The sequence below is a fragment of the Meles meles genome, chromosome 6 (genome assembly GCF_922984935.1).
Source record: "Meles meles chromosome 6, mMelMel3.1 paternal haplotype, whole genome shotgun sequence".
Lineage (NCBI taxonomy): Eukaryota > Metazoa > Chordata > Mammalia > Carnivora > Mustelidae > Meles > Meles meles.
In genome coordinates, this window is record NC_060071.1 from 109,412,595 (window position 1) to 109,438,326 (window position 25,732).

The following is a 25,732-nucleotide window of genomic DNA, read 5'->3' on the forward strand; positions in this document are numbered from 1 at the left end:
CACTCATTGGAAAGTTAATACATGCTTTTCTATTTTATAGCTCTAGTTTTTTGCCATATCCTATTTCTACAACTTGAATATGAGTCCCTGTGTTATTACAGATTCAATAGTTAACAAGTTCTTTCTATGGGTAAAGTGTTGTGCTTACTGCCAATGAAGAGGACTAAGCCAAAATCTAAGTCCTTATCAACTCACAGGTCATTGGGAGAAGTAGGTTAAGAAACAAAAGGATACAAAACAAGGTTCCAAATAGAGATTCTGTGAGGTTGGGTGGGGGAAGAACTCACTCTCTGGGTAGGTTCTAGGAAAGTAGAGAAGATGAAAGTGAGGGTTCATGAGCAAGTGGGAATTCACCAGACAGGCAAACAAAGAGGGGAATGTCTTCTTCTTCTTAGACTCCTGGGATCCCCAAATCTTACCTTGTTCCCTCAACATTCTACGTGCTCAAATTCTCTTCTAGTCTGAGGCCAGCAGTGCGTATATCTAAGCATTTCAACAAAAAGTCTTAATCAAAAACCAGTAAAAGAAAATGAAGGAATCTGAGAAAATGGAGTCAATTTTTTTTCCCAAATCCACACATCTTCATCGAACACTTGCGGTATGAAATATAATTTAATGCTGTCCCTGCCTTCAAGGTCTACCACTTGTTTAAATGCAGTCTAGCTGAGAAGCTATATATATAAAAGCAAGGAGACTTATACAACAGTAAAAGACATGACAGTTCAGTCTAATAATAGAAAAAAAGGCCTAAGTAGCACAAGATCAAGTGCCAAAATTAATGCAACCATGACAATTTGTTTTAAAGAGTGATCACTTCACACTACATGAGTCAGGGGAAACTTTATAGAGATAAAGATATATAAAGAGAAGTGTTAAATGAGAGGTGGAAACACACAGGATAAGTTCAGGGATTAGTAAATAAATTAATTTGGCTGAAAGTGAGAACTTGACTGGGAGAAGAGCATGAATAAAAGAACTAGAAAAAGAAAACTAAAAAAATTTGATTACCGCTTTCAGATTTCCCAGGTGAAATCTGAAACTGGCCCCCATACACGGAGGGCAAGGAGAGACTGAAGAAAGAGGCAGGCCACTCCAGACTGGGAGGAGGCAGATCTGATAACAAAGAGAATTTACTTCCAAGGCTTGTCATGGGTGGCGCAGATGAATAGATGTCTACACCTGCCAGCCAGAATCTTAGTAGTTTATAGAGAGGTCTTAACTGGGTTCAGTCACTTATACTGTACAGATGGTCTCAACAACACATAACTATGCCCCTGAAAATGGCTCTGGCTATGAGAATGATGGGCAAAACTTACATTCTAGAGTGAGGAGCCTCCAAGAGCCTAGATTTAGCTCAAGGGTCAGCCAGCAATCACATCTTCTCAATGACCTCCTCCAGCAAGGGGTCACTTTGAGGGTATAGAAAACACACAGACATGCTCAGGCACAAAGAACAGTAACTGCTTGTTGAGCACCTATTATCCATCAAATTATACAGCTGCCCATAAATTATCTAAATTAATACTCAGGTAAGAACACAGGGGGCTTAGTTCAAGTACTTTGTTCAAAGTCAGTCCAGAAATATCCAGATGCAAAAAACAGACGTGGCTCCTTACCTCCAGGGCTTACAGTCTAGCATCTTCAGAGCTCATAACTGGATGGGCTGAATGTATATCCCAACTCTCAAGACCAGAGTCATCACTTTCCAGTACTTATTTGTTCCTGTCCAGCACTCAACTCTGTTAAATACTAGAAAAACTCACTCCCTCTTCAACTAACAACTTTCAGTCAGTTTCTGTGTAGGATAGATGGGAGGGATTCTTGACCCAGCCTGCACATCACAATCACATGTTGGGCTTTTTAAAAATGCACATGTGCTGGACCCAGTCCAAAAGACCTGAACTGGAGCCAGGTGTCTAACTTTCTGAAATATTCCACAGAAGATCCTTATCACAACCAGAGTTAAGAAATTGATAGATACTCAATAGTTCAAAACATGTCTCAAAACTTATTACCTAAGATCTAAAAGAAATCCCCATTGTTGCAAATGGCAGGTTCCAGTCTTTTTGCTGGCTGAGTAATATTCTGTTGTGTATATTATATATATACACACATATATAACTGTATATATATGTATATACATATATATAATATAGACTATATATACAAATATACATATACATGTGTGTGTTTATACACACACACACACACATACACACCACATCTTCTTTATCCATTTATCCATTGGTGGACATCTAGGATCTTTCCATATTTTGGCTATTGTGGGCATGGCTGCCGTAAACATTAGGGTGCATGTGCCCCTTTGAATCACTCTTTTTGTATCCTTTAGCTAAATACGAGATGAATGGAACTAGAGGGTATTATGCTAAACAAAATTAAGTCAGTCAGAGAAAGACAAATACCATATGATTTCACTCATATGTGGAATTTAAGAAACAAAACTGAGGAACATAGAAGAAGGAAAAGAAAAAAATAAAATAAGATAAAAACAGAGAAGGAAGCAAACCATAAAAGACTCTTGACTTTAAGGAACAAACTGAGGGCTGCTGGAGGGGAGGTGGGTAGGGGTTCAGGGTAATTGGGTGATGGGCATTAAGGAAGGCACTAGGTGTTATATACAACTGATGAATCACTAAATTCTACCCCTGAAACTAGTAATACATATCTGCTAACTAACCTGAATTTGAATGAAAAATAAATAAATGAAATCCACACATCACCACTTAATTCCACTCTTAGAAACAGTCCAGATGAATGATCTAATTATGATGCTAATGATAGTATTTATTAATAGCTACCTTTTATCAAGTGCCTACTCTGCCCCTAGGCACTATGTTATTTTTTTCTTTATGTATATTATCTGATTTAATTCTCACAAAATCCAAAGAGGAAAAAACTTTTCATACTCTTATTTCCAAAAGCATAAAGCTAGACAGAAGAGATGAAATTCACACTTAAGAGTGCATTGATCCAGGGGCACCTGGGTGGCTCAGTGGATTAAGCCGCTGCCTTCAGCTCAGGTCATGATCTCAGGGTCCTGGGATTGAGCCCCGCATTGGGCTCTCTGCTCCGCAGGGAGCCTGCTTCCTCCTCTCTCTCTGCCTGCCTCTCTGCCTACTTGTGATCTCTCTCTCTGTCAAATGAATAAATAAAATCTTTTAAAAAAAAAGTGCATTGATCCAAAATAAATGCTCTTTTAGCCACTTCACTACACTGCTTTCCAAAACTAATGGTATTTATTTATCCACTAAATATCTGATCAAGCACCATCTATATGCCAGCTATCGTGTCCTCGGTTGCATACAGCATAAATCAATACCCCCTCACTCCAAGGTAACAGTATATTTACTCAAGCTCCAATGGATAAAATTTGTCATCAGGACTACACCAAATAAGCTGAAAACAGAATGAACAACAAGCTTTGTTACTCAGTAATTTAACAAGATAAAGATTTCACTATCAGGAAAATTGGGTTTTCCTGGGGAAGAAAAAAAAGTATAAGCTAGAGTTAGTATAAATGAGGCTTTGAAGAAATGCACTTTGACTCTGATTCCCACAGTTTTAGGCTTTCAAAATCTGAGTCCTGTTCATCCTCATTTATTTCTAGGAACTAAGGGTTAACCCTCTGATCACCTCATCAGGAATCCCCAAACAGAAACCCTATTCACATCAAGACCACCCAAGCATCACCTGATTATTATTTTTCAATATGCTGCTATGGAATACCCAAATGCCCTCAAAGAATGAATGTACTCAAAAATGCAACTCATGTATTCCTTTCCTTCCTGTACTTCCCATTCTTTCCCATGGTTATGTTAATCTTTTGAGGACCATGAGTGCCACTAAGAATCTAAAGAACCTTATGAAGACTTTCAGAAGCAGACATAGTCCCTGCACATATCTTCAGGTTGAGAATCTCTCATCTAGGCAGCGCTTCCATTTGTTCTCTTTCTATTCAATTTTTTAAAAATTAAATACTATTTCAGGCACTGGGGGTATTCGATAAGCAAGAGAGAAATGCTCCTCATCCCAATGATGCTCATCTACAATCGTCTACAATCTAATGGTCTTACTTATTACTAATTTTGAAGAAGAAAATATAATAAACAAGATTCCCAATTAACAGAAGTGCATAAACCATGAATGACTAGCTATGCAAGTAAGGCTAACACCAGGGCCACAGTTGGAATACAGAGCAAAGCAGGAGATCAAGGGGAGCTTAACTCCCAGCTTATGTGAAAAGATCTGAGAAAGTGAGACATTTGTGTAGTCTGGAAGATCTGGCAATAGGTAGTGGAGAATAGAATAGGAATGGGCTGGGTTCACTGGTAGATCTCCAGTCCTGAAGAAGACATGGGTCAAGGTTTAAGTAAAAGCATCAGTCTCTTGAGTACAAGGCAGAAAACCAAAACAGGGATTGAGGCAGTGGGGTCTTAGAAACCCAGACTCATTCACAGACATGGGGATATGGAAGGGACTTGGTCAAAAGGTAACAGGCAAGACACCATGGTTAAAATGGGCCCAAGAGTAGAATAAGACTCACAGGTCACTGAACCTAGGAGCCACTGGTCTAATGCTTCCCAATTCCATCCATTCCCTAGTCTCCCAAAGCCAGCGGACTAGTGCCAGGGCCCATGGGAAAGGGCAAATCTATAGGTGAGGGTCAAATAGCTAAATCCAGCTGTGGAGATTATAAATCATAGGGACTAGAAGCCAAAACAGCACTACAAGTAGTTACTGTGGTTCACAAGATAGCTCCCATTATCTTGAAATTCTTAGATGTGATTCTACTGAAACAAAAAAGTTGGAAAGCTAGAATACAAATTCAGTTAAATACCTGGAATTGTCTGTCTACAAATGTCAAGCATCTTGATATTTAGAAATTACATAAAGCAGATATTTGGAATACCAAGTTATTGTTGTGTTCTAATCAGAGTTTGGCAATAATAAGGATCTATTTTCTGGTTCATGCAAATTCTTTACAATAGGTAATTCTGTGTACTGTAGTAGTTCTCTCATTCCCCTCTCTACAATGCTGGGCTATATATTGCTTAGTTGGAGAGTGTGGGGAAAGGTACAAAAATAACCAAGCTAAAAATGATGAATAACTAACATGGCTGATGGCTTGTCTAGACCATTGATATAAATTACAAAACATCTGTTTCCTTCACTTTTTACATATATGCGTTCACAGCAGAGTATTGTGAAACAGGGCAGAGAGTCAAGCCAGCTAAGCCAGAAAGGAGCAAGATGAAAGGACCTGAAAGGAAAACTCCTTGCTGGAGTGCTGGACATTTTCTATTTGCCTCTTCATCCTATCCTGTGGCCTGGAAGCTGAGCTATGTGCTCTACCACCACGAGATCCAGTGCTCTTTGGCTCCCATGATGTTCAGGCAGCAGAAAGCACTCACCAGCAGGAAATGGGAGGCAGGAGAAGGAATTCAAGTTTTATGTACCCCAGCTCCCTCCCTTAAGGTCATTACAGGTTGTAGAGTTCTTCCATTCAACACTGGCACTGTCAGGTGACCTTCTCTACATAGCCACCCCCCTCTTCCAATGTTCCAGGACCTGCCCCAAGCCCTCACACTGTCACAGCCCACTCCTCCAGCCCTGAAGCTCCTACTGGTTTCAGTTTCCCTACACCCTGCCCATTCCTCCTCCAGTTGTCCAAAATGAATGTGTATCAGTTTCCTGCCAGCACCCAGACTGAATATCATCATTCCACAGACACCCTTCCAGTGGCCCCGGGGTTGATGGCTGGGGCCAGAGAGGCACATGCCAGCTGGAGTTAAGTGACTTCCTCTGGCAATACTGCTCAAGTTAGTGTTAAAAAGTTCCATTCCAGCTAAAATTAACAAGTCAGGAAATGACAGATGCTGGCGAGGATGCAGAGAAAGGGGAACCCTCCTCCACTGTTGGTGGGAATGCAAGCTGGTGCAACCACTCTGGAAAACAGCATGGAGGTTCCTCAAAATGTTGAAAATAGAACTACCCTATGACCCAGCAATTGCACTACTGGGTATTTACCCTAAAGATACAAACGCAGTGATCCGAAGGGGCACTTGCACCCGAATGTTTATAGCAGCAATGTCTACAATAGCCAAACTATGGAAAGAACCTAGATGTCCATCAACAGATGAATGGATAAAGAAGAGGTGGTATATATACACAATGGAATACTATGCAGCCATCAAAAGAAATGAAATCTTGCCATTTGCGACGACGTGGATGGAACTAGAGGGTATCATGCTTAGTGAAATAAGTCAATTGGAGAAAGACAACTATCATATGATCTCCCTGATATGAGGACATGGAGATGCAACATGGGGGGTTAGGGGGATAGGAGAAGAATAAATGAAACAAGATGGGATTGGGAGGGAGACAAACCATAAATGACTCTTAATCTCACAAAACAAACTGGGGGTTGCTGGGGGGAGGTGGGGTTGGGAGAGGGGGAGGGGGTTATGGACATTGGGGAGGGTATTTGCTATCGTGAGTGCTGTGAAGTATGTAAACCTGGCGATTCACAGACCTGTACCCCTGGGGATAAAAATACATTATATGTTTATAAAAAAAAAAAAATTGGAAGGGGAGGCAAACCATAAGAGACTATGGACTCTGAAAAACAACCTGAGGGTTTTGAAGGGGTGGGGGTGGGAGGTTGGGGGAACCAGGTGGTGGGTAATAGGGAGGGCACGTATTGCGTGGAGCACTGGCTGTTGTGCAAAAACAATGAATACTGTTACGCTGAAAAAAAAATAAATGAATTTATAAAAAAAAAAAAAAGTTCCATTCCTGGGGCCTATGGTGGCTCAGTCAGTGAAACAACTGCCTTTGGCTCAGGTCATGATCCCAGGGTTGTGGGATCAAGTCCCACATCAGGCTCCTTGCTCAGGAGGGATCCTGCTTCTCCCTCTCCCTCTGGTGCTCCCCCTGTTTGTATTCTCTCTGTCCCTCTCAAGTAAATAAAATCTTAAAAAAAAAAAAAAAGTTCCAGTCCTGGGTGCAAGGGAAAGAGGTCTTATTTCTACTTCACCAAGCATCCTGAGGGCAGAGCGAAATTTCACCCTGCCCCTGAATCAGGTCAATAAATTGAGAGCTTTTGGTTTCTGGGTATCAAGAAGAACGAAAAAATCAACTCATCTAAGCCATCAGTAATTCTCCAAAAGAGAGCTTCCGAGAGAAAGATCTAAAAAGTTGGAGTAGATAGAGTTTGAAGCTCAGTTTCTCCCCACTTGAACTTTTTCCTAATGTACTTAGGATGTTTCTCTCAGTTGTTTCAAAAAAGTTAAGAACTGAATTTGTATTCTTCACTTGCCAGATTCTCAAAAGAATTAGAATATGATATTCCTACACCGTACTCAAAACTACAAAAACAATTTCAATAGCTCTGCAGGATATTAAATCCTCCTGGTAGCTTCTCATAAATTCAGTTTTTGATTTGGTTTCTATCAAGTAGCCAGACACTTTATGTTCAACCTTACTGAAGATAAGAATAGGTTACCCATTCAGCATAAATACCATTGATTTACATTTTTCAAAACCCATTGACCTTATTAATGCACAGCTGAGAAACTTGGAAAAGCCTATCTAAAGATATTCATCTAGAAATGTTGGAAAAAAGTCTGGTTTGCCTACAATGGAGTTGAATCTAATGATGCTTAAATTCCACCCAGAATGAGACATCACTATAACCACTCTTGCATTTCTAAGGCTATTGGCAGAGATCTGCATTGAATCTTGCAGAAGACTCAGTAATAACGAAAATAACGAAGTGTTAGACTATAGACCAATAGAGTCAATATCAGAATAGTATTGGACTTTTTTCTGAAAAGGACAACAGCAACACCAGTATCAACATTCCAGTGATTTAAGCTATAACTAGAGAAATTTCATTAGATATTAGAACAAGCATTGACCGCTAAGGTATATGGTAAAAATTCCACAAATACTGCTCTCAGGACCCCAGCCATGCACAAATGACTCAAAACTACACACATCTATACTTTGCCACAGGAATAGACAATGTCTTCTCCTTCCATCCCCTTAATAAGGCTTCTTTCTTTGTTTTGTTTTGTTCTGTTTTGTTCTGTTTTTAACCTATGGATGCAAGAAATAAAGAATCTTCAAGAGGAAAATCTGCCTTCTGAAAGCAAGTTTTCCTCAGTGTGACCATAAAGATAGGCTTTCAAATATCCAAGTAAAATCTTGAGGGAATCAGGTAGGGCTCATCCTGTCTCTCTACCACATTCCTTCTCTCTTTCTCTAGAAAGGGAGCTTCCAGATACCAGTTGGGCCTTAGTAGAAGTGTCTCCCTTTATCTTCCTTTCTTCCTCCTTCCCCCTCCCTCTCTCTTTCTCTCTCTCTCTCTCGCTCTCTCTCTCTCTCACACACACACACACACACACACACAGCCTGATTCTTAAGGTCATCTTGATAGATCTCTCCTCTTTCCAAAAAGAGATTTCAGGTACAGCATCCATTTGAGGTCATATTCAAACTTGGAGGAGAGGGAGAGGCCCCACTTGGGTCCTAAGAGCAAGCCCTTGACCAAGGCTGTGCACTGCAAGTTACAAGGACTGCTAAAAAGGAAGTGGACGTGTATTATCTTCTTCCATGACTTCAGGAGGAGGTGGAAGAGCTGAGCCATTGGAAGAGCTGAGTTTTACAATTTTTACTTCCTGTTACTCTCTCTAGGAGAGAATATGGCTTTGGGAAGCAGACAGGACTGGGCTCAAACTCTAGATCTGATTCCTGGTAGCCGTACCCTGGAGCAAGATAACCTCTCTGAGCCTCCACTTCCTCATCTGTAACATGGTGATAATAACACCCCCTACACAGAAAGGCTGTGTGTTTTCATGAAATCTTATATTCTGTTGCCTTGTAAAGTGTTAAATGCTACCCAACTGTCAGATAGTGGTAGTAACACTATTCAGAATTCATAGCCTGAATCCTTTGTGTGCTGGGATAAGTTAAAGCCCCTGCTATTTCTTTCAAAGTGCTCATTTTAAGTCTCATAAACATTTCATCTTTATTCTGTCTTCAAAGATTACTCTGCACAAAGTTCAGCCTTACATCTGTTACCATTCACCGTGGCTGTGCAGAGTACATCTGTGATTATAATTTTCCATTAAAAGTCACAGGATAAAAAAAATAAATAAATAAATAAAAGTCACAGGATAACTAACTTCTTAAGTTATAGCATATGCTGAGATTCCTATTCCTGCTTTTTGTCCCTAACAAGGTTTCATGGGTCAGAGGTTAGGTGTACTCGGTGTTTTATGTGCACGAGCTTTGCATGTCTAAAACTTTAAAGAAGATAGAATCCATAAGCAAGCAGGTTAAACACAGTGCCTCCATTTTTCCATCCCTTATCAAGGAACCAAACCTGAACTGGGAAGGGTACCCAAGTCCCAATTCAAACATATCCTCTCCCTCCTTTCTGCTTCCTTTCTGAGAGTCAGACGTAAGTCCAGGAGAGCCATCATGAAATTCTACACTCTCAACAAATATAATGAGAATGTAACACAAGTCAAGATGAGTAATAAGGCCATTGAAGGCAGCTTTATTAAAAGCTACACAGGGGACTGCGAGTGCAATTAACAACATCTGGTGTGGCCTTTGGCTGTCTAATAAGCATAATTGTGTCATCTTCTCTGAAACAGGTGAGCCAGTATTCAGAAAGGAAAGAAAAAAAGAGAGAGAGAGAGATGTCTTGGAGTATGTTAATCAGAAAATCTGCTTCAATTCGAATTCAACTGCATCACCATTAAAATAATACCCCCAAAGGAAGGGAATTAGATGTCATCATAAGAAGATCCATCTGACTCATTCTGAACTTTTCCCCACAATGAAGTTCCCACAGATTTCAAACCTTGCCCTCCATCCCATGCTTCATAAACCTAATAGGCTTCCTTCCGCATGGTTAAATTTCCATATTCCCAGACTACTGGGCCAAGTGTCTAGGGGTAACAAATTACAGCAGCCCACTTCCTCTCATTCAGTCCTACAAACACTATAGGCAGCCCCCACAGGTCTCTGAGGAAAACCCCACCTGTCCTTTGAAGATTCCAGCCCGAGTAACAGGAGAGTTTTCACTGCATTCTAGCCTAAGGTACAACGTCACTGAGAGCAAAGTTCCTGAGGGTCTTCGGTGGATTTTTTCCCTGAAACTCACGTAACCATACAATTTATAGATTAGATCCACTACAAATATACATGAGATCACGTGCTAAGATTTTAGTAGTCAAGAGTTTTTCCTGAATTTATATAGCTGAAGGAAAAGAATGTTGGAAAAATCTCAAGCGAAGCCATGAGTTCTTAACAATGGATTTCACCCCATGCTCTCAAAGCCCAGAAATGCATCAGAGTCGATGCAACATGGCAGTGGGGCTCTAGAGAGTGAGTGAGAGCACACACTACAGGCCTCAGTCCAAATCCTCTTCAGTCACCAAAATGACTCCACAGAGAGGAGACGCTATGGATACTCAGTCGGTGCTTTGAGAGAGAGAGAGAGGGAGTATTCCAGTGTCTGGGTCATCAATGCTACCTCATGTGGGCTCTGCAGACTGGTATTGGCCGTGAACTGTTACCAGTCTGGGGCCAGATAAATATGGAAACTGAGAGTCAACGTTGAGAAAACCTTGTAGCAAAGTTGACATTGCTATGATCTTTCAGCATAATTATTTTTTCTATTAGTTCACTTTTATTGATTTTGCAAGAGTTTTAATCTATAGTGAGTTAGAAATTTAAAAATACAAACTGGTTCTTTACCGCAGGTAGTTTAAGAAGCCATGTTCTAGACCTAGGTTCACAGCCTTGGTCACTTGGACTCTCCTGGTAAGCATTAAAAAGTAATGAGGCCTGGGTCTGAATCTCAGAGAATCTGCTTTAATTGGAATGTAATGCAGCCTTGGCATTGGGAGAGTCTTTAGAACTCCCAGTTGTTTCTAATATGCAGCAAAGTATTTGAGAACCACTTTCCTCATACTGGTAAGGGATTATGGCATATACTTAGGGGTAAGAGCTGGGAACACACAAAAGTAATTATTTTATTTCTATTACTTTGAAAATTTGGAAAATATTTTTTAAGTTAGAATTCAATATTTATTAAAATAAGGGCAAAATGAACTGGAATGCTATGATGTTCAGTCATGTTATAGACATATACATGTATATATATAATATATATACATATATTCAGTCATGTTATATATAATCATGTTTCATAAACACATATATACATGTTATGTACATTGTATATATACATGTTTAATGTAAACTTTTCATTGCAATATAATAGCCATACAGAAAATTACATAGACCGGAAGCACTTGATGATATTTTCATAAGGCAGACACGTCTGTGAAACCAAAATTTAGACCAAGAAACAGATTGTGCCCTCATGTCATGACATCTAAAATAGCTTCCCAATGGGGGGGAGATTAAGATAATGTACTCTACTATGAATATGACATTTATCTTAGTTTACAGTAGATCTAGTTTAAGTTGGAAGATTTCAAAGAATAGAAATAGAAAAGACGATGATACTTCCTGGTAAAGATGGCAGGTTGCACACACACATCTTTATTTGTTCACTCGGGAAACTCCACTAAAATGACAATACGTGAATTTCTTTTTTTTTTTTTTAAGATTTTATTTATTTGTCAGAGAGAGAGAGTACACACAAGCAGGCACAGAGGCAGGCAGAGAGAGAGGAGGAAGCAGGCTCACTGCCGAGCAAGGAGCCTGATTCAGGACTCAATCCCAGAACCCCGGGATCATAACCTGACCAGAAGGCAGCGGCTTAACCAACTGAGCCACCCAGGCGTCCCACAATATGTGAATTTCTTAAAGGCATAAATCCACAGAATGAAGAGCAAAGATAATAATGTTGTTTTAGATGCTAGAAAGTAGTAAATAACTTTTCAGGCCTGAGAAAACTGAAGCCTAAACTGAGGGTAGAGGAAAGTGGATAGTAGTCCATTTACAACACAGAATTGTCCTAAGTTGAGCTACCATTATTAGAGGGATGCTAGTGAAGTTAAAATCAGTGGCCTTGGTTTGGTTAAGTCTGTTTAAGAAGCCTAATGGCTTCTTAATCCCCATCCCTCACTCTGTGCAGCATTTGACTCTGCCTCCTCAACTCTGCCAAAGGCCAGAGCTTTATTCTCTGGAGAGGCCCAAACAGGAGTCTACGGGGACACCAAATATGACTAAAGATTGGGGTGTCATACCAAAATCATGGAGGAACTAAGTGAACGTATGCACACTGCTCACTGAGACGCCCAAGCTTCCTTTCTACTTGATTCCCAAAATGTTAGCAGCCAGTGAAGAGATCAGAAAAGCCGCCTATGAGCCAAAGGAACAGATCTTAAGAAAATGATTTCAAATGTTCCCAAAGAAACAGCCCAGCTGTTTTGAAAAATCGTAAAAGACAAGCTCCTATTGGGAGGCAAGTCTCCATAGGTCTTTCTTTCATTTCTGAAGATCTTGTGCAGAACCTGACAGCTCTTTGTTCCAGGCTACTTTTTCAAGCCCCTGGATAGTAAAAGTTTGGAAGGTAGAGATAATGTCTCCCTCTAGAACGGAATACGGGCTTGTTTGCAAACATCTCCCTCTGAAGCAAAGCTTGGGTAGGTGTACTTACAGGCCGTTCTAAATCGCTGGGATTTCCTAAACCGAGGAGGCCTCAGCTGAGACACAAACCTACTGCAATGGTGAGGTTCCATCTTGCTTTGCCCCATCTTGTCCCTGTGGTACCTGGGAAGCCAGGGGAACCCAGGCAAGCATGAAGCTCACGCTGCTGGCTGGACTACGAGTAATAAAGTCCTTTGTCTCTGATCCAGGAGTTTCATGTCTTCTGCTATCATCCAAGAAACTGCAGCAAGCTGACTTGTTAGCTTGCAAGCGACTAAGACCCTTCATGGTTCTTGCCCTCCTCAACCACTCCCAAAGATTCCAAATACCTTTGGAGCCCTCCATTCTAGAACATAAGCAGATAAACAAAAATCACAAGATTTCAAGTATATTGGCTAACAATGATAAAAACTTCTTAAAAAGCAGCCCATTGAAAAGAAGAAAATAAAAAATATATTAGTGATATCCTCAGGGAGTAAGAGATGCTATCATATTTATAAAATAAGAACAAAGATGCCATATTTTTAAAAGAAATATTAGGAAAACAAAGTTATTACAACTTTAAATGAAACTTTAAGTGAAAAAGAAAAAAGTTAATAAAAGAGTTTTAAAATAAAATCAAGAAAATGTCCTGCAAAGTACAGCACACCAAGAGATGGAAAACAGTAGAATCTGTGTGCTGCATTATAGCCTAAGCTATTAAGTCAGCAGCCCTACCTCCCAACTTCCTGCTCTGAAAGAGAATAAATTTCCTTACTGCTTAAGCCAATATAAGTTTTCTTGCAGCCAAATGCATCCTGGGAAGACCGTGGGAACCAGTGTGCTTTGGAAAAGGATAAACCAGTTTGTGGTCTGCAGCAGGGGATAAAAATGGAAGCGGTGTCATTATCAAATAAAGTCTTCTCCCCAAGCTGTTTATCTGCCACAATTTTGCTGCAAACATTGGAGATACTGGCAGCTATGCCATTTCCCATTAGCAAATAACTGTTTGTCTCACAATGCTTCCCACTCCTGATTTTTCTGTTATATGTATATGACTATCAGCTAAGGAGAATGTCTATCCTGCAAGCTTTTTAGAAAACATGAAAGGTTGCAATGTCAAACAAACTGTACCTGGGGAGAAAAATGGGTTGTGCTGCTTTGGTGATAAAAGAGGTTTGCTTACTAGTACAACTTGCTGCCTTTTACATCAGCCCAGAGTAGTGTCCAAAATACTGTCAATGATCCCACAGGAAACCTTGTCTGGTGTCTTAAAAGTCAATTGCATCAAAACCAGGAAAGATAATGTGGAATTCTTCTTGACTACCTGGAAGCTAATGTATTTCCAGAAACTATGACTTGAAATCTTTGAATGACATTAGACAAGACATTTGTATCACCTTTGATAGAAAAGGGAAGCCCATCCTTAGAATAGTCACTTTAGTAAGAAGTTCATTTTTCTCTTTGCTTACTTTATAGATATAAACATGATACACTTTTTCATTGAAAGTTTTAAAGTCACTATTAGAATGCCGCTGAAAGCCACAAGTTCTTCCGGAAACACAGCTCCTCGGGAAAAGTGAAGAATCCAGAGTAACAACATTTCATAAAATTTCAGTGCAAGATAAATTATCTGGGAGAATCTAGATCCTGTATAGGATGTATTTGAAAGCGAATTATGCTTAGACAACCTTAAAATTGAAACACAAATTCATCATCCTTTCTTTGCTGTCAAAGACAGCATGGATGGCGCAAATCTCGCCTCAAAGATGACCTCACTGACTTGAGTGCAAATGAAATGATGATTCCCCTCCCTAAAACCACTCCAAATTTTCCGCTTCTTACTGAATCCAGAGGACAAGAGATTTTCCACTAAAATTTGCTTTTGAATAAAACTGAAATTCATTCCTATTTTAGTTAACAAATTTGAACTCTTTCCATTTTTCCAGGCATTACCATTATTTTTTTATACATTCTCATAAAATAGAAAAGCAGATACAACTCACCAGAATTATCATCTTTATAGCCCATGCCAGTGAAGCAATAAATTTCCACTGTAATCAAATAAGTTGCATGAAGATGTTTGGTGTGTATGTGTATTTGCGGGGAGAAGGAGTAATTTATAACTTTATTTAGATTTTCAAAGATTTCTGCATCCCCCAAAATGTTAACAAGTAGGAATATTAACAATGGTTTTATGTTATGGAGCAGTCCTTTAAGATAGTATGTAATTACCAGATCAAGTCATAGGTCATTTCTAACATGAATGTAACTCAATATCACCTTGTAAATTAGTAGTTAAGTTTTCAAATGTGATCTGACCCAAGCCCTAAAAAATTGACCAGGAAATTCCTATAAAATTGAAACTATCTTTCCAACTTTGATTAGAAGCCTACTTAAGAAACATGACAACTGAATGCAATGGGCCAGACCAGATCCTGGACCACAAAGAGAACCTTAATGGAGAAAGTGAAATCCAAATAAAGCCTGGAGTTTAATTAACAGCAATGTACCAATATTGATTTGTTAGTTTGGACAAATTTACACTGGTCATATAAAATGATAACAATGGGGAAAGTGGGTGAGGGACATACAGGAATTCTTTGTATATTCTTGGCAACTCTTCTGTAAATTGAAAAACATTTCAAATAAAAACTTGATTTTTTTTTTTGCAATAAAACCTCTACTTGAAATTGTTAACAAGCCTCAATCACATATCAAAATCACATGTTGGAATCACAAATATTTATGGAGTGCGTAGGTACTGTTCGGTTTGCTGGGTCCATGGTGCTGAACAAAATGGATCCATCCCTTTCCTTCGGGAGCTAAGAGATTAGTGGGCAAGAAGATCATTAAGCAGTCACAGCAATCAACATAAATTGTAACTGCAGTTTGTAGTAAGTGCTGTAAGGCAAAAGTGCAGAGGAAAGAGGTACAAAGCTAGAAAGGCTTCTTGGAGGCAGTGGCAATTAAGGTGAAACATGAGGGATGGGTAGGAGCCAGTCAGGTAAGAGCTCTAAGACTGGGAAAGAGCATGTTCATAAGCCGGGAGGAAAGAAAGGGCGGAGGGCACGTCCCACTGTGCCCAAAGCATGATCAGGGCATGGAAGAATGTTGCCATCCGAAGAACTGGACCCCGTAGAACCTTCCTTCTAGGCTGGGTTTTAAGTTTTATAATTTTCCAAAGAGATATGGAAAGCCACTAAAAATGTTAACCAAAGGAATGATCCAATTAATGCCTTTGAAAGATCGTGATGGCTGTGGAATAGAAAGGAGCATTAGAAGCTCCTGTTCAAGGATTCACATTTTTAAAAAAATTAAGGAGAAGAAATAAAAAGATCTCAGCTTCAAATATATCTGTTCTAAAAAGTCCCTGGTAAATAAATAATCATGTCATCTTAGATGTATACGTTGCTTCTTTAGAACCTGCCACCTTAAGTCTTGCAGGGAAGATGGTGTTCCAAAGGACTTCCAGATCGCTGGATCTGGATCTTTCCTCCAGAAGGACTATGATTCAACATAGGTCTGAACAAAAACACAAGATAGATACCAAAGTCCTATGACTTACAGCTTAGCAAGGTATCAGCCGCAAAAATCTGCAGCTCTTACCCCCTTAGGAATTTAGCTTTCACAAGTGATAAAGAATGCTTAGTGTACCTGGTTTTTAAGACCACAAAACCATATTGACACCTCACTAGTGCCATCTTGGCGTTAGCCCAGGACTAAATATAGAAAATTCCAGACTGCAGAAAAGTGTAATTTTCAATGCCTGTTTAAAATATACAATGTTAAACGTCATCTTCGATTTCTATACCCTGAGCCTGAAGGAACTGGTGTGTTGCCCTATCTGACCTAGAAAATGAAATATGGCTTCCAAACTTGATGTAAGCAGCTGCACTTCAATAAAACTTAACAAGTAGTCTGCAGTACTGGCAGGGTACTTTTAAATGGAAGTCCCTAGGGACTCATACTTTCAACAGACACCTGGATTTCCTTAGTTTGTAGGAATAGAGTATCTATAACCTCACTAAATATTATCGAGATATACTCTAAAAACTAAAAGAACCAGAAGAAAGAAAAGATTGGATCTTTTTGTTGTTTTTGTTTTTGTTTTAAAGATTTTGAAAAAATTGGATCTTGATTGAAGCCTATAATTTGATATAAAAAAACTTTCTTATGCAAAGCTCTGTGAACCAAATAACTATTAAGTTGACTGTCCAGCCCATTGCCCCTCTTCTCTGGCAACAGCATTTTCCCCTGCGGTCAAAAGGGTTACACAGGGAGTTTCTGACAGCATAATTGCGCAACTTGACCCTGCCCCAGACCACCACAGTCAATAGAATCAAGAGTGTGCACTTGACACAAATTGGGCCAAAGAGTCCCTTTCTCCAGGAATCTGGATTTAGAAGTGAGAGATTCTTGCTCAATCTGTCTGCTCTCTTGAATAGAGGACACATAAACACTGGAACTGCTGGCAGAGGCTATTTTCAACCATTTGGACAAGGAAATTGAGAAAACCAGCCTGCAGGAAGAGACGAGAATGGAGAATGTGTGCCAGAAAAAAGAGATGAAAGGCAGAGAAAGAGGGCTTCCTGTTTTCCCTATCACACTCCGGGACCTGCTGTTAGCTTATCCCACCTTATCCCTGCCCCCCAAATCTGTGGGACACTCCTATTCTCCTTTCAATCACTTCTGGTTTTGCTTGAGTCTGCTCAAATGGAATCTTTTAACTAGAAACCAAACAAGCCCTCATGAACGCTCCAGGTCTCTCCATTTTATTTAGTCTCAAATAACTGAGAACCAGCTTGCACAAATTTTTTAAGGCAAGATCTCTGAAAGGAGAATCTAATTCCAGCCTCTCAGAGCAGATAAATGCAACAAAATTAAAAATGCTTATCCTAAAATGTTAAGCGGAAGAGAAGCAGGGCACAAAATTGTGTATATATCAGAATTATGACTACACTATAGTTTATATTTGTCAAAACTCAAGAAGTGAAGCCCTATACACATTAGGAGAAAAGAACAGTAGTTGGGTTAGGGGGACAAGATTATTTTCTGTTTTCTCAATATTTGTCTGAGTCTCTAAATAATTAAATACTTTATAACTTAAACTAACTCCAAATATTATGTAGAAATATGTAATGGGTTTATAATATAATGATGCAGTTTTTAAAGTAGAACATAAAACACTCCGTTATGTTTACTGCTACATAAATAGTCCAAAAAGGAACTGTCCCTTTAAGATTTTGCATATTAAAGACACATTCCAACTTCCAAAAGACTAGTTCCAAATTAATCCTCAACCTTCACTTCCTCTTCACTACTTGCCCTCTTAATCCTGTCTAACCCTCCTCACCCCCATCCCATGCTACCTATCTTCCAATGGGATTCCACACTTCCCCTCCCCCCACTCTCTTGTCCCTATTTGCCCACATCCCTGGCACCCACATCCCTGGCACTCCTCCGCCCTCCCTTCTACTTTGAGGTCTGCATACCTGTATCTCCAGACACCGCTGACTCCTGTCACTCATAGGCCCTAGATTTGTCTCTCTCCTTTAGATCAACCCACCAGGAAGAACCTCATCACACATGGCCTCCAAGCCAGTTTAAACTATCCTTGGGGGCAATCCAGGTAAGTGTCCCTTTCGACTACAGCACCAGACAAGCCAGAAATGGATAAAGAATGGAAGGCAACATCCAATAATAAAAACATACTGTGAACTTGGATAATTTGTAAATTATCTTTAACGGTGCTAGAACACAACTTCCAAAGACAATTCAAAGTACAATGTGGATATGGGGGGAAGAAAGTGGTGAGTCACTTATTCACCAGGAAAAAGCGAGCAAGGCTCTCTGATGGTAAAACCAATTCTACTGGTTTCCTGCATAATCATTAACAGCTTCCATATACCGAACCGGGCATTGTGCCAGACCTTTGATACCCATGACCTTACATAATCCTCCCAATGACCTGTGAAACAATGACTGTTATTGCCATTTTACAGGAACAAAAGTGTTGAAGAGTTAAGTTACTTGTGCAAGTTTATTTTTTTAATATTTAGTTATTTATCTATTAGAGAGAGAGAGAGAGAGAGCAGGGGGAGGAGCAGAGGGAGAGAATTTTCAAACTCTCTACTGAGTGCAGAGCTCCATTCCAAGACCCCGAGATCATGACCCAAGCCCAAACCAAGAGTCCAATCCTTAACCTACTGAGTCACCCAAGTGCCCCATTCCTTGTGCAAGTTTCAAGGCTAAGAAGTAGCAGAGCAGGGGCGCCTGGGTGGCTCAGTGGGTTAAAGCCTCTGCCTTCGGCTCAGGTCATGATCCCAGGGTCCTGGGATCGAGGCCCGCGGGATCAAGGCCCGCATCGGGCTCTCTGCTCCGCGGGGAGCCTGCTTCCTCCTCTCTCTCTGCCTGCCTCTCTGCCTACTTGTGATCTCTCTCTGTCAGATAAATAAATAAAATCTTTAAAAAAAAAAGAAGAAGTAGCAGAGCAGACAGTGGGGAGTCTACTTTTCCCTCTCTCTCTCTATGCTCTCTCTCTCTCAAATAAATAAAATCTAAAAAAAGAAAAGAAAAGAACTAGCAGAGCAGGATGCTGTGGTCTTTGCATTAAACCTCGCGGCCTCAAACAGGCCTTAGATAGACTTTCCAATGAAAGCAGATCTCTGAATTACTTTATACTTTATAATGTTAAAGCCATGTGTTAGATATTAGTAGTAGTAGTATTTTATAATACAAATACCCAGTTTACATGTAAATTTAAATACTGAATGAAAAATACACACTAAAAGAAGCACTGTAGAAACGACCATATTATCCAAAATTAATAACATACACAATGATATTCAATATCAACATAGCCCTTATACATTACAGTTAAAAACTATGTTACAGGGCACCTGGTGGCTCCGTTGGTTAAGCAACTGCCTTAGGCTCAGGTCCTGATCCTGGAGTCCCGGGATCGATCCCTCATCAGGCTCCCTGCTTGAGAGGAAGTCTGCTTCTCCTTCTGACCCTTCCTGTTCTCACGCTCTCTCTCTCTCATTCTCTGTCTCATAAATAAATAAAATCTTAAAAAAAAAAAAAAAACTATGTTACAAAGACTTCTCAATAGTACATCTCAATGGTAATTATTTATAACTGTTTATAAAACACTACCTATCACATATAAAGAAGCATAAAGCCTATCATCAGGGTAAAATAGAATACGACCTGGGAGAAATATTTATTGCATTCATTTCACTGGTAAGTCACAGTTTTATAAGGTACTCCATTAGAGTAGAGTGACTTTACAATTTTGTAACATTACACCAGTGAGAGTGCTTAAGTGTCGCGTATTATACCCGGAAGACCAATAGCAGCCATTTCAAAAGGGGGGGGGGGGGAGGACCACATTGTATCTCTTACAATTCTAGTAACTTGTACTACTGTGTATTAAAAAGGGGGGAAAAAGCACCCCCCCCCCACCGGTCAAGCACAGGAAATGTGATGAAGAAAGTAAGAAGGATGAAAATGCAGAAGTTACAACCACAAAGGTAAAGCAATCACAAAATACCATTTGGTGTACTCCCATTCTCTGAATAGGCACATCTATTCATAGCTGGTGTGTGTTTTTCTTTCCCTACAATTGCTACCATCGTGTGCTCTTCCTTTTTTGTGTGTGAAAATAATTAACTCTCCAATTTCTTCAAAGGAAACTATAATCATTCATTCATTGGTACAATAAACTTTATTGAGCACCCAGAATGTACCAGACACGTTGCTTAAGAGGAAAATAAATAAATAAAGTCAGTCCCTGCCCTCCCTAAACTCTGTGGGTGAGACAGCCTCGTGTAAAGTAAACAGCCGAAAATAGTGTGCTAAATACTGGGGCAGAGGTGAGGACACAGTTTCATTGGAGCACAGAGGAAGGATTAACCCAGCCTGGAGCAATCAGGAAGCTTTACAGAGGACATCGTGTTTAAACTCAGCCTTTAAAGATAAATAGGAGCTTTCCAAAGAGTGATGAAGGAGATACAGGGAGAGGAAGCCATCTGGCCGTAGCGGGGAGGAGCAGAAGAGCACAGAGACAATCACGTTATCGAAACAATGAGCTCTTTGCTGAGACTACGCCCAGGGTTCATGGAGGCCATGGGAGCTATGAAATTAAAAAACAAACCAACCACAAATTGGGCTAAAAAAATCCAACAACCAAAGTCAATTGAGGGACTTGAAGAGATGAAAGTCTGTGAATACATTACATTTATTAAAAATATAGAGACCAAGGAGAGAAATGTTCCTTACAAAATAAAAAGAATTTGCACGTGTCTATGAATATAAAAAAGACTGAAAGGAGAGTGTTAACCAGAATGTTAATACTAATCACCTCTGGGTGATGGAATTATGAGTAAATTTTGTTTTAATCTCTCTTTGCTTCTCTGCCTTCCAGATTTTCTGCATTAAGCTTGCATTACTTTGGCAATTAGTAGAGAAAATGTATGCTAAAATAGAACAATGTAAGCCAGGCTCAGATTGTGGCATGCTAAGGAGTCTGGACTTTATTCCACAGAAAATGAAGATTTATTCCAGGCATTTGATCAGGGATGGGAGATGAACAGATCTGCACTTTAGGGAATTAAATATGGTTAAGGTGTGCATAATGGATTAGAAGGGTTTGAGGCTGGAGGAAAGATGTGATGGATAGAACTAAGGCAGCACCAGTAGGGAGGGAAAAACACATATTTGGGGAAGAACAGGTAGGACTTCTTAACTGAATATACGTAACAAAAAAGGGTAGAGATTTCAGAATAACTCTAGGTTTCCAGGCAATTGGTTAGATGCAGATATTGGAAACTAGCAAGCATAATAAGAAGGAAAAGTCTCTTTTTAAGGACAGGCTGATGAATTTAGTTTTATGTGTGACATGCTTCGAGGACATCTAGGTAGGAATTCTAGGAGGACATCTGAAATGGACTCAGGTTCAGGAAAAGAGGACCTAAATATACAGACTCATAGGAGATGGTGAAGCCATGGGATTGAGTGAGCTTGCTCAGGGAAAGGCAGGTGAGAAGAGACAGCTGAAACATCCAAAGTCTACAGCGGCAGTCAGGGACGTCAGAAATCCAAAACAGCCAGACGTTGGTAGAGTTCTTTTGGGGGATGGGGTGGTCAGGGCTGGGATCAGAGCAAGAGGAAGAAATTTTACTATTGCAGCTGCTAACAGTAAACAACCACAGAACCTGGTCACTAGTGGGGCTTAGGGAACAAGGCCAACAGGTGCCAAAGACAGAAAACAAACAGAGGTAACTGGTCCCCAGCTGAGAGGGAAGGTGAGGTACAGAGAGGCAAAGTAAACACAGTAGGGATTACGAAGTAAGACTGTTGCATGGAGGCAGGAACTGTCAAAGCCGACCTACTGCGTCATTGTTCTGAGACAGCAACTTCTACACTCTGTTTCACAAACAAGGAAACTGATGTACACCCGTAAGACCTCGGAGCCAGTTCCTGGCAGGTTTAAGACTAGAATCAATCTCCAAGCCACTAGGGCTTAATTTTCTACACATCAACATACTGCCTCCTTATGCAAACACAAAAAGAAGGCTCACCCCAGAAATATCAATTATGGAATGCAATAAATCATGAATTGATTTATCCTTTGACTTGACTTAATGGAAATAACATCTTACGGCACATCCCTCTCTCTCTCTGACCACCACCTCTTGTCTTCCAGCTACCTTCAGCTACACTTTGATCCCACTGAGATTGCCAGCCACCGATCTGTTTACCAGCTTTAGATGCTATGGTCAATCATTACAGCAATACCTCCCTTCCATGCATTCACTTTACCCTCTGGCCCCTGTTATTTTATTATACCCACTGCATAATCTGCGGCTCTGGTTGAATCCTTCTCTTCACAGGCTCCATGTCTCATGGTATCCATGAATACAAAAACCTCCTGACCAGTCTCACTTTATATTTGTGGCCAGAAACTTGACATGGGCCTGGTAAGGCAGCCAGACAACCTTCTTGCACCTCCCCAGTCTGTTGGGTCTCCCTACTTAACTATTCACACCTTCTCTCTCCTCCAACCACTACCACCCCCTCTCCCACCCTCACCCTCCACTGATTCCTTGCTTCCCCTTTGGAGAAAACTAAAGCAACAAAAGAGAACCTCAACTGACCCCTGCCATCTCGGTTACCCATTTTCCAAAACCTGGATGCACATCCTCAGCCCTACCTCCACGAAATGTCCTTTTTGTGTGTGTAATAGATTCCATATCTTCTCTTTCCAACATCATTGATTAGTCTTTCTCTATTGAATCATTCTCAGGTACATGCAAACATGCTGTTATTTCTTCCACTAAAAAAGCAAAACTTCTTTTTTTTTTTAAGAAGTTATTTATTTATTTATTTGACAGAGAGAGAGAGAGAGAGAGTGCACAAGTAGGCAAAGAGGCAGGCGGTGGGGGAGTGGGGGCCGGGAAGCAGGCTCCCTGCCAAGCAGAGATCCCTATGCGGGGCTCCATCCCGGGACTCCGAGATCATGACCTGAGCCAAAGGCACAGACTTAACCCACTGAACCACCCAGGCACCCCAAAAGCAAAACTTCCATTTGGTTTCTTCTTTATTAACCAAAGTTCCATTGTTATAAAAATTACAATAATAAACTACTCTGAGTCTTGTAATTTCACAGACCACTTCTCCATTCTTTAAGCAACCAAAGTCCCATCATTCCTAATTAAAATATTTAAAGGTAAAATTCAAGTAATCTCCGCAAGGAATACTAGTGCCTCCACGGAAGTTTCTAGGGTTAAAAAAGAAACCCTTTGCCAATGGGGGAAAAAAGAAGTTTCTGAGTCTATAGTACAAAGACTTCAAACTGCATTCCACAGTGTGTTATTTTCTTTCCAGAAAATTCTAACACTATATAATTACTTTTGTATGGAAAATGAATAATGTAAGCTTCTAAAAACAGCTAGACAGAAACCATCCAAATCAGACAGGCCTTTCCTGAAACCAAATGAAATATTAAATGAGAAAATATCTCTAGGAGAACAAAGCTCTTGAATTATTATTAAATAGAGATGGAGCATAGTGGGAGGAAAAGTTCCATGAAAAAAAAAAAAAGTGTTTTCTCATCTACGTATCAGGCAGGGCTCTGCTTCAGAGAAACCGTAACATTGATCGGACCCCAAAATGTCACAGAAAAACACCAATCAGAAATGCACCCAGGCTCTTGCAAGGTTTCCAGTTAAAAATAACAGCAAAAACATCAATTAAGCTCCATCTATTGCGACAGAAAAACATCGATATAGGAAAAGCGAAATCCCACCTGCATGGGAATTAAGCCGCAACTAGTCCCCCAATTCGGAGAAAAATGAGCTTCGCCCTGGTCGCTGGCTGAACTAATTCCAGCAAAGGTAGCCAGTGGGTTTGTGTGTTGGGGGAGGGGGCAGAGTAGAGCGCGCCTCACCGCCCTCCCCCCAAAACTGCCCCAGAAATGTGAAAGCATCAGCACCGCACGACCTGGCTTAGCCGGCAGAAAGCCTGTGCGGAGCTCAGAAGCCTCCTCCGGCTCAGAGGTAGCCGCGACGTACGGCGGGCAGCGCTGGCAGCGCGGGCAGCGCGGGCGCGTGGCCCTGTCGCACCTCCCCCTTCCACTCACCCCACCCCCAGTCGTGGGCGCGGGTCTCGGAGACCCGAGCAGATTCTCCCTCTGCCCAGGGTGGAGGACCCCGCAAAGACATTTTAGCAGGAGTAATTCCCGCGCTGGCAGCGTCTCGACAGCCCGAGTGAACCAGCCAAGCCGGCCTGCGCCGGGACCCACTTCTGGCTCGGCCGCCCCCACCCCTGAGCCCACCCAGCCTGCGTGCCCCGCGCCCGGCCCGCAGCCCGGCAACCCAGCAGGGGCTGGGAGGGGGGTAGCGCAGCATCTAGGGCTGACTTTCCACTAAGGAAACAGCCATGGCAGCCTCCCCCGGTCGTAGAGAAGCCAGAGGTGAGCCGGCCGACGGCTGTCACGAGCGCTCACCGGGTCCCCCCCTCCCTGCGCTTCAGACCCCGAGGCTGCGCCTGTTAACAAACTCCTGGGCGTAGACGGCCCCGGGCCCCCGTTCCTCTCGTGGTGCAGCCCCGAGGACCGCGGACATACTTTTCGCCCCAGCGGCCCCACCGCGGAGAGGGTAGCGTTAGCGGCACAGGCAGGGCTGCAGGTGTCCGGACGGCGCGTCCTCCCGCATCCCACCCGCTCCGGCGCCCGGAGCAAGGCAGCCCCGGGGCGTCTTACTTTTCTGGCTGGAGTAACCCGGATAATAGCCATAGTAGCCGGTGATCCGCAGGATCCGGTCCTCGATGGTAGCCACCCCGTTGGGGGCCGCCTTGACATCCATAGAGAGCGCGGGGCGGCGGCCCCGGGCGCGGCGGGGCGGAGAGCGCAGCGCGGGGCCCGGGAGCTGGTGCAGGTGCTGCCGCCGCCGCCGCCACTGCTGATGTTGCAGCTCGTGCTCCCGCGCCCGGGCTCTGACTCCACCGCCCCGCGCAGCACCGGCTCCGCATCACAGCGGCGGCGGCGGCGGCGGCGGCGGCGGCGGCGGCGGCGGAGCGGCCCCCACTCGGGCCGGCCTCTCCGTCAGCCTGGCAGCTCTCCCGCCCGCCGCCCGGCGCACTGCTGCCCGAACAGCGCCCCCTCACCTCCGACGCCCACCGCGGCCGGGGCGGGTGTGGGCGCCCCACCTGGCCGCAGACTTTCCTCGTTAACCCTTCTGCGCCCCTTCCCCGAAGACTGGACATCCCCGCAACCCCACCTGCCAGAAGGGATGCTCGGTCCGGGGGCATGGGCGGAGACGAGAAGGTGAGAGATGGTGGCAGGGGCTCAGGGGGAGGGGTGGAGATGGAAGGGACCCAAGCGGAAGCGAGTGTTGATGTGAGAGGTGCACACTGTCGCTCGGGGAGATGACACCTCGGGGGCGCCGTGAGGTCTCGGTCCAAGCTTGGCGTCTACACCACCTGGGGTCAGCAGACGTGCAAGCGTTCCCCAGAGTTAATCAGTTCTCGAAACTTGCCTAGACGACAGGGAGTCTTTTCTTAAGAAATGGGGAAAAAAAAAATGAGA

General features: G+C 42.1%; 1 protein-coding gene across 2 annotated transcripts in view; it reads right to left on the bottom strand.

Annotated features, from left to right (window-relative positions):
• SLC35F4 (solute carrier family 35 member F4) overlaps positions 1 to 25,241 on the bottom strand; it is a 239,394-nt gene extending 214,153 nt beyond the window's left edge. The window contains exon 1 of one of the 2 annotated variants that reach the window (XM_046007315.1): positions 24,908 to 25,241. In XM_046007315.1, coding sequence (XP_045863271.1) covers positions 24,908 to 25,010 — 103 coding nt within the window. In that variant the 5' untranslated portion in view covers positions 25,011 to 25,241. Of the gene's footprint in view, positions 1 to 18,134; positions 18,187 to 24,907 lie in introns of those variants that run through there. The other variant, XM_046007316.1, reaches the window with a different exon arrangement.
• Between the last annotated feature and the right edge of the window lie 491 nt (positions 25,242 to 25,732).